This window comes from Azolla caroliniana, unplaced genomic scaffold, assembly GCF_043228905.1.
Source record: "Azolla caroliniana isolate FFs.n. ecotype wild unplaced genomic scaffold, voAzoCaro1.0.p SCAF_17, whole genome shotgun sequence".
Classification (NCBI taxonomy): domain Eukaryota; kingdom Viridiplantae; phylum Streptophyta; class Polypodiopsida; order Salviniales; family Salviniaceae; genus Azolla; species Azolla caroliniana.
In genome coordinates, this window is record NW_028230452.1 from 7,349,271 (window position 1) to 7,359,209 (window position 9,939).

The 9,939-nt window shown below is 40.3% G+C and overlaps 1 protein-coding gene across 1 annotated transcript; it reads right to left on the reverse strand.

The window, feature by feature from the left end:
* Positions 1–7,268: 7,268 nt before the first annotated feature.
* LOC147853037 (uncharacterized) lies at positions 7,269–8,462 on the reverse strand. The gene is made up of 4 exons (XM_087333345.1): positions 8,279–8,462; positions 7,959–8,034; positions 7,571–7,679; positions 7,269–7,481 (listed from the first exon to the last, which is right to left on the reverse strand). Exons 1-4 carry the CDS (start codon positions 8,460–8,462, stop codon positions 7,398–7,400), a joined length of 453 nt encoding a protein of 150 aa, XP_087189471.1. The 3' UTR covers positions 7,269–7,397.
* Between the last annotated feature and the right edge of the window lie 1,477 nt (positions 8,463–9,939).

Consider the following 9,939-nt stretch of genomic DNA (forward strand, 5'->3'; position numbering starts at 1 on the left):
TAAGGGTATTTCAAATGAGTTGTCAAAATATATATTGGTAATAAGGGGTATTCTTATTAACCATTTATTTTACAAAAGGGTTCTAAAATATTAGAGAAACCTAATTTTGAACTTGCATGACTTAGTCAATGCGTCTTCTGGAACCCAAGTATCAGAGATAAATCTGGTCAACTAATTGGATCAAGTAAGTGTTGGCATAAAAGGCCGACTCCTTCTAACTTGTATCCTAGTGTGAACACATCTTGAAGTTAGGGCTTGAGTATATAAGCTCAACCCTAACATTATAACGAAAAATCTTGTATTTTGAGTCTCTGAGAGTGTAAGAGTTACAGAATAACAAGAGCTTGAAGTCTGTCTACGTTTCCATCATTTCTTTTGTCATACTCTGTGTTGTTTGTTGTGCACATAACCGACATGTCCTCACATTCTTCCCGGCATATCCGTCAACAACTGATATCAGAGTGACTTGCTACTTAGCGGCAACAAAACAGTAGTGAAAGCTGAAAGGAAAGACAAGGTCAGTAAAAATCTCATTTTCAAAAAGGAACATGGCTTCAACATCCGGTACAAGAGTTGAAATCCAAAAATTCGATGGAAAAAAATTTGCCTTGTGGAAGGAGATGATGTAGGATGTGTTGATCATCAGAAGACAGGTCGAAGTTATTCGACATAGTGAAAAACCTACTTCGATGACAACCGAAGACTGGAGATCCATAGCCGAAATTGTGCGCTCCACCATCCGAATGTATCTGACCGAAAACTTCTACTTCAGCATTGCCAAGGAGATGACAACATTCTTGTTATGGGAGAAGTTGTAGGCTGTGTAGAGAAAGAAGTCCTCATCTTCGAAATTGATACTGATCAGACAACTATTCAACATGAAGATGACAGAAACCGATCCAACCACCTCCCACATCAACACCTTCAGCCAAGTGTTGTTTGAACTCTCCTCCCAAGGGATTAACTTCGACGAAGAAGTTAAAGCCCTTGCCCTCCCATCGAGCTTGTGGACGAGTTGGGAGGTATTCTACAGGACATTTGCCAATAGCCAACCAAATCTAAATCTACAGGAAACAGTCAGACAAGTCCTTACTGAGGATATTAGGCAAAAATCAATGGGACTCACCATCGACGAGTCGGCAGAAGCCCATCACTCGACTGATCCAATCGATCAAGAGAACAAGTTGACAGAACCGGTCGAAATACCAATCGGTCAAAAACGAGGGGAGACCGACAACGGTCGAAGTCTAGAATGAGTCGATCAAGCGAATTATGCACCCATTGTAGAAAAGTCAGTCCTAATGTTTCTGATTGTTGGTCGATCAAGAGGAAGAGACTGGTTAGTGATCTAATCAAAATCAAGGACGATCCAACTCGAACCACTCTCCAATCGACAATGAAGTCAATGTTGCTGACACCTGATCCGGAGAGATCCTCTCCTTAGAGGACTCAATGATCGGAGAAGTTCTCTAAAGTGCGCAAGATGCACATACGTGGTTGCTAGAATTTGGTGCCACATTCCACGTGACCCCTAACATCGAATGGTTCTCAAACTATTTGGTCGGTGCCAATAGGCAGGAATGCAAAATCGCCGAAGTCGGCAATGTACCAATTCAATTGTCAAATGGATACATGATTGTCATGCACCATGTCCGGCACGTACCCACACTAAAAAGGAGTCTCCATCGGCATGTTAGCCAAAGATGAGTACCGAACGACTCTCAATGAGTTGACATAGATGATCAGCCAAGGAAACCTGAAGATCGGATGCGGACACAAGTATAATAACTGGTATCCTATCATGGCGATCAATCTAGAAGGGGTTGTGAATGTGGCCGAAAAGAGCGATCCGAACTTATGGCATGGCTCACTCAACCATATGTCTCAAGCCGGACTTGACCGGCTAATGGAGATTGGCTACATTCCGAAACTCTTAGCAAAGACAGACTTCTGCGAGCATTGTCGATATGGGAAACAAACCAAAAACCAATGAACTCTCTTCACTATGAGATGGTATGACAACCCCTACAGCTCGTGCACACAGATATATGTGGGCCTATTCCTGAGCGATCCCTAGGAGGCTCTCGGTATGTCATCACATTTGTTGATGACTGTACACGGAAGGTTTGGGCCTACTCAATTAGGTCCAAAGACGAAGCGCTCGAGTTCTTAATTTGGTGGAAAACTGAAGTGGAGAACTGATCAGGATACATAGTGGAGACACTTCAATCCGACAACAAAGGTGAATACACCTCTTGAGCCTTCAAATTGTACCTGTCCGACAAAGGGATCAGACACAAAAAGATCATTCCTACACACCCATGCAAAATGGAGTGGGTGAATGGATCAACCGAACAATCTAGGAGAGGGTGGCGACAATGCTCCAACAAGCTAAACTAAAGCTAGAGTTCTGGGCGAAGCATTGCAAAAGGCAGTATACCTAATCAATCTATCCCCATCAAAAGCAATCTGGCTCGAAGTGCCATAGGAACTGTGGTCAGGCAAACGACCGACCTATGATAGGCTCCATATATTCGGATGCGAAGCCTACACATTCATGGAAGTTGGCACCCCATGCAACAAAATGTATATTTCTGGTTTATGGAACCGATGGGGAATTCGGCTACAGGATATGGAACCCAAAGAACCGGAAGTTGATACAGAGCAGTGATGTAGTGGAACCAACAGACAACAATGGGCAAAAAGTTTTCTTTTGAAATCGACAGAGAAGTCGTAGAAAGACCAACCCACTGGGCCAAATCGGCAATTCGACAAACAGTCGAAATCAACCGAGCTGACACCACCCTTGCTAACTCTGAATTAGCAAGAGGTCCATCTAGTCGAAAATGGGTCAACTACGCGATTGACAAGAACTGACAAAGACAATATGTCCAAGGCAAAAGCTGCCATGTCAATCAATCCTAAAGAAGGGGAGGATGACGTGACACTGCCAAAATCCCTGTACATGGGCGAGTCATCCAACAGGACTCCTAACATAAGTGGTTCAACAAATGTCGATCGAAGGGTCCGAACCGATCACTTCTTCACCCAAAAGATCCGGACGAGTTTGACGACAAACAGAGTTCTATCAATCGGGCCTCGACTACGTCAACTACACTGATGCAGGCGAACCAAGCACACACGAAGAAGAATAGCCGCACCAGACACCGATACATGGCTACATGCCATGCAATCCAAGATGGACTCGATTTAATAGAATCAAACATGGGAGCTTGTCGAACTACTAGTAGGAAGGAAGACGCTACCCTGCAAATGGGTCTTCAAGTACAAATATGTATCTGACTTAGAGAAACCCAAATACAAAGTTCGGTTCATAACGAAGGGATTCAAAGAAGAACACGGGGTCGACTACGGCGATATATTCTAACCAATAGTCAAGATGACCACCCTTTGGCTCCTACTTGGGGTCGTGGCGACAGAGGACCTAGAGCTAGAGTAGCTAGACGTCAAAACGGGCTTCAAGGCATCTATATGTCTCAACCGGCAGGCTTCAAGGCAACATGGGAGGAAGGTCACCTCGTATGTCGACTGAAGAAAAGCCTCTGTGGTACCAGAAGTTTGACTCCTACATCCGATAGCTCGGCTACAGTCGGTCGCACTCCGACCCATGTCTATATACTCAGAAATTGGTCGACGAGTCCTAAATCTATCTAATCCTATATGTTGACGACATGCTGATTGCAAGAAGCAATCAAGCTCAAATTGGAAAGCTAAAACAGAGCCTTCACAACAATTTTGCGATAAAGGAACTCGAACAAGACTGACACATACTAGGCATGAGGATCGAGTGAAATCGGATGACAAAGACTCTCCAACTCTCCTAGCTCGACTGCATCTGAAAGGTGTTGAGGCGCTTAAACATGGAGAACGTGAAGCCATCACCAACACCAAGTCCGACGTCGATCCGACTATCAGACAGAGACTCTCCTTCAACGAACAAGGAGAGAGAGCTCAATAGGAAGATACCGTACGCATGGGCCATGGGAAGTATCATGTACGCGATGGTGGTGACCCAACCTGACCTTGCCTCTGTCGTAGGGGTCGTTAGCCACTACATGTCGAGCCCAGGTTGGACGCATTGGGAGGCTGTAAAGCACATTTTCAGGTACCTAAATGGGACCGAGGATGCACAACTAATTTTCGTATCATCAAACCCGACCGAAGTCGAAGGCTACACCGACTCTGATTATGCCAGGAATTCGGACAATCGGAAATCGACACTAGGCTACATCTTCACCTATGGTGGTGGGGCTATATGACGGAGTTTGAAGCTTCAAGAGTGCACGACTGTGTTTGCTACAAAAGCCGAGTACATAACAACAACGAAGGAAGTGATCTGGCTACATCAACTGACTGTCGACTTCTCGGTTATGAACCGAATCGATCGACTAGAGTAGAAGACCGTCGAGCATGGAACAAAAGGTAAGTTGAAGACCTACCTGATCATACGAGGTGACTAGACGTCAAGGCCAAGAGTCAAAGTCGGATACGCCAACCCAGATAACTAGCCGAATCAAGCCAGATACCGACTTCGCCTTAGCTGACTCCGCCATATGCCAAAGGACTTGTAATTATCACATTAGATTAAATTGTAATCTAGGTTCATGGGGGTGATAACCCCATAACACTATATGTAGAAAGAGTAGTTCGTTTACAGGGGAATTTGTTGGCATAACAGGCTGACTCCTTCCACTTTGTATCCTAATGTGAACACATCTTGAAGTTAGGGCTTGGGTATATAAGCTCAACCCTAATATTGTAACAAAAAATCTTGTATCTTGAGTCTCTGTGAGTGTAAGAGTTACAAAATAATGAGAGCTTCCATTATAGCTTGAACTGTGTCTATTGTCATACTCTCTCTGTTGTTTGTTGTGCACATAACCGACAAGTCCTCACATTATTCCACGCATATCCGTCAACAGTAAGGGGTTGTCATGGGGATGCATTGCAGAAGGTCTAGGAAAGAGTATAGAATGTTGGAGACGGTTTATGTCATTGCCAATACAAGATCAAGCTAACATAGTCCATGGAACGAAGGGCGGGTGGACTATGAGATCTAAAATTTTTAATGTGCTATTGCTTAAGGAAGCTACTAATCAAAGAACGATAATGGAGAAGTGGATAGGCTATGAGGAGGAGGGCTCTTTGATACCCAGAAGTAGGGAAACACAACTCGGAACAGAAAACAGTAAATGGGCAAAATATTCATAGTACACATGCAACACAAGTTTTACGTGGAAACCCTAAACCAGGGAAAAACCACAGGAGAACATATCTTCACTATAATTGTGGGTATACAAGAGAAGGAAAACATATTACAACCTCTGCACAACAGAGTATTCCCCTTAGGGTTAAAACACTAAATAGCTCTCTTACTTTGTCTACGCACGAGCTCTCACTCTCTCGCATCACTCTTCTTCTCTCTATCTCACAGTTACAACCTTCGTTGTGTTCTATTCTACATACATAATGTTTGCCCTAGGTGTATTTATATTTATACATTGTATGGGATATTTGCAAATGTAGTTCCTACTATTACTATTATTGTTATTATTATAATGATAATTGTATCCGTTAATCAGCCGACTAGTCGACTAGCCAATACCCATGTCGACTGTCCAGGTAGCTTTACTAGTCGTCCTTGTTCTCGACCATCTGATCGGCCCAACTAGTCGATCTTGTCTTCGACTTGGATCGTCCACAGTCGACTCTCACTATGTCGACTCTTCCATGTCTTCGATTGTCGGCTCTTACTTAGCCCAAACAGTCAGCTCTTACCACAAGAGCGACATATTCCTAACCGACAGGTCTTCTCCAACCAAACTGTGCATCTAGTAATGTTAATGCAAGAGATATGGTATGAAGTTGTAGCCAGTATAAAGAGTCAATACAATGGCCTCACGGGCGGATCCAATAGAGTTTAAAGAAAACGACTAGTCCTCATCCAACAATGGTTGTCCTCTTCCTTTCTTGAGTCAGTGGGCATCCACATAAGATGGAACTATGGCATCCCTATAGGGATTTGTATATAATACTCTCATTTGTAAAATTTTATAACTACTGGAAGGAGCTTTTCTAGAAAAAAGAAAACATAATCAAAGGCAGAGCATTGTATCAAAGGGTGATACTCAGACTTTCGAACTTGTTTAAGGCAAAGTGTGCATAGTAGACCACTCTCATCACTTGTGCCACAATACTCCGTCTCATTTGTGTAGAGAGAGAGAGAGAGAGAGAGAATATTTGTATTGAATGTGTCAATGTTCTCTCTACCATCACATTAGGATTTGTGGGAGATTATGGTGGTTATAGGTGCATCCTATTAATTATGATGGTACTTATCCCTTTGTTTTGTTTTTCTATTTATTTATTTAGGTAATTAGTAATTACAACTGAATGTGTGAATGTTCATGTCTACTTTGTCTAGAGAGTTCAACCATTGATGACCTTTTTATTCCCCCCAAAAAACCTTCCATTAGTTATAAAATTATACTTATACAAGAATGAGTGAATGTTCATGTCTACTTTGTCTAGAGAGTTCAACCATTGATGACCTTTTTATTCCCCCCCAAAAAAACCTTCCATTAGTTATAAAATTATACTTATACAAGAATGAGTGAATGTTCATGTCTACTTTGTCTAGAGAGTTCAACCATTGATGACCTTTTTATTCCCCCCCAAAAAACCTTCCATTAGTTATAAAATTATACTTATATAGCTTGATGGTGTTTTGTTGACTCTTGCCTTGTGCATATTGGAAAGATTTGATAATTCAATTGGAGGAAATCTTTAAGTCTTTCTCAATCGTTTACAATTGTTATATATTATATTGTATTGCATTTCTTTTACTATCTAGACTCTCTAGTCTACACTACAACATACACTATCATTTTTATTTTCATTGCAGTTTTGAAAAAAGCCCCGAAAGTGCTGAAACATTGTCCGGACAATCCAATACAGATCAAATGCAGAGAATGGAGTACGTAAACGTGAAAACAAGTACAAGCTACCTAACAATCAAAATAATTGACTGGTTCTCATAATATATCATCGCTATATGTTGATCACGTTTGTATGTAAGGGGGTATCAGGAATTGTTGTCTCATGGGCCAATTTTGGCCTTAGAAGATGTTAATATATCTTTCCTTTCTTTACATAGGCCTAGCATGGGGAAATGTAGTATATATCTTTTTCATTGTTAGAAGCTATAGTTAAGGTGAGAAGATAATCAAGTTAATATAGAGCATGTATAGATGAGTCTTGATGTGATGATTATAATACATTTTGAACTTCCAAATAATTACATGCAAAATTAAAGTGTAAGAAATTTAAATGCATTTGTCTCATGCCCATGGTGTTATTTGTAAGTTATTTTATTTTCACCCACTTAAGCTCCTGCCTACATAATATGACGACAAATTAGCTGCAACAGAAATAATGATAAAGACAGCTGCAATGATGCTCTGCAGGAAAACCAATCTAACCATTTAGCACATGTAAAATCGAATAATTCCAATGTTTAAGACCATTTTTTATCGAACAATCTACTCACCATTATAAGGCATCCGAGAAAGCCGTCCCTGTCTGTCGGTTTATGAGGTGTGCAGTAGAGGATCGCGCCCACAAACCAGGCAGGAGTAATTAACCACCCAATACCAAACCTAGACACACACACACACACACACAACATGTTAGACACAATGCATGAGAACAGATTATAATTGCAAGTATGTGAACATTCTAAACCTTCTATCTAATCCAATTGAATTTCCAAAGATGCATTAAATATTTTTGCAATGTTGCCCATCTGAACTTATATACAAACGTTTTTTCTTTTTTCCTTTGTTTTGTTTTGGTAGCTGATTGAACTGTTGTCCCACATATTATGTTTAATTGTGTATCAAGATTTGTTTGTTGATGGTTACACCACCATTACTTACAATATCCAGCCGATTCCACATACGCATCCTGGTTGGGCATTAGCTGCTTCGGCATTCTGGATAATAATTTGAGGCCCTACAAGAAAAAAAGGAAAGGAACCTCATCCTCTCAGAAACATGAATAAGATATGAATGAATGGAGAATGTATGGAATCCGGGCGGAGAAGAAGAAGAAGAAGAAGAAGATCTGGAGACATATGAAAGATAGGTAGGTAAAGAGATGTGTGAAAGTAATTAGGATAGCTTATACGATATAATCAATGCGAAGAAAGCAAAATAAGGAGGAGTAAGTTGAGAAACAGAAAAAGATAAAAAGAAACAGTAATTTGAGCAAAGGGAATTAGGGTTGTGGGGATGATGACCAGGTTGAAGGGGCTGGGGATATCCGGGGGCTGGAGGAGGAGGAGCAGCAGAACCACCATAGCCGTAATTCATGGCTGCAGGAGCAGGGGCAGGAGCAGGGGCCGGGTTTTGTTGGCCAACATTATTGTATTGTCCATCCATTTTGAGACAGACACAGAGACAAAAGCAAGTAAGTATTCAGCCTTTGGACAAATATGAACCAAGACAAGACACAAAATGGGGCTTTCAATCCTATATGTATGTATTATGTATAGTTATAGATAGTATATACACACGTGACACGCATATGTATGTGTATGTATTCAAGACAAATAAATAACTCTGACTTTCAAACCTATGTGTATGTGTGGGTATATATAATATATGTATTTATGTGTTACAGGCATTTGACCTTGTTCTCCACATAACATGGCTTTACAAATCACTCTCTCAAACCCAAGAGTTTTGAAAAGCGATACCATGGGTAGCAATGGGCCTAGTTTAGTTTCGGTTTGGTTCGGTTTCTTGGCCTTGAAACCAAACCATTTATTAATAATATAAACTGAACCAAACTGTTTTAAATTTTATGAAACCATTTAAACCAAACCATTTAGAGCGGAATCGTTAAACCAAACCATTTAAAGAATAGGAGAAACCAAACCGTTTACGAAAAATTAGGAGAAACCAAACCAAACTGCTTTATCATAAATCAAAACCAAACCAAACCAAACCATTGTTTATTGATATTAATCATCATACTTATTATAAATTTGTGTGAGAAAATCATTATAAATTTTGTTATGATACTTATCATAAAATTTGATCATTATACTTATCATAAATTTGATCATCATAAATGAAAAGGAGACTCTACATATAATACATATAAATTTTAATAACTTAAAACAAGAGTTTAAAATTAAATGTTAAAAGTTAGAGCCTAAGAGAATATTTTTGACTATTTTTTAACCTATAAACCTTTAAATCGAACCACATAAACAGAAACCGATAAGCCGATAAACCAGTAAATTTAAAACCGAACCGAAACCGATTAGTAACATTTGAAATCAAACCAAACCGTTTATTTATCTTTGAACCTATAAACCGTTAAGCCACGGTTTTCGGTTCAATTCGGTTTGAGCCGAAACTGGGCCCATTGCTAGCCACGGGTTTTGAAAGCGATCCCGTCTCTGTTCCTCCTCGTTGGGGAGCCCTCCTCTTATGATGCAATCACCATTATGTGCATCAAATGTAAACGCCAAAGTGCCCTTTTTGCTAAAAAAAAGTCATTGTACTGAATAAACATGGGTATAACTCTTTCGTATGCGAAACAAAGTCTTCGTTTGTATTTTTTCTTTTTTTTAATATGGACTCTCCCTCTTGCCTTCATTCGAAAAGAAAATGCAATCTTTAGTTTCACAATCATTTGAAAAGGTCCCTTTCTAGTGACAACCCAATTGATGTGGTAAGCATCTTTAAAATATATATGCTCCTATTTAATAAATTGTGGCCTAGACAAGGCCACTTTCAGCCCACAACACAATTTGATTGAAACCAAATCATGGGTATCATGATGTGACAAGCATCATTTCCCCCTTAGTTGGAATTTGTAGACCCTCTTGGTTGAATCAATTGGGCT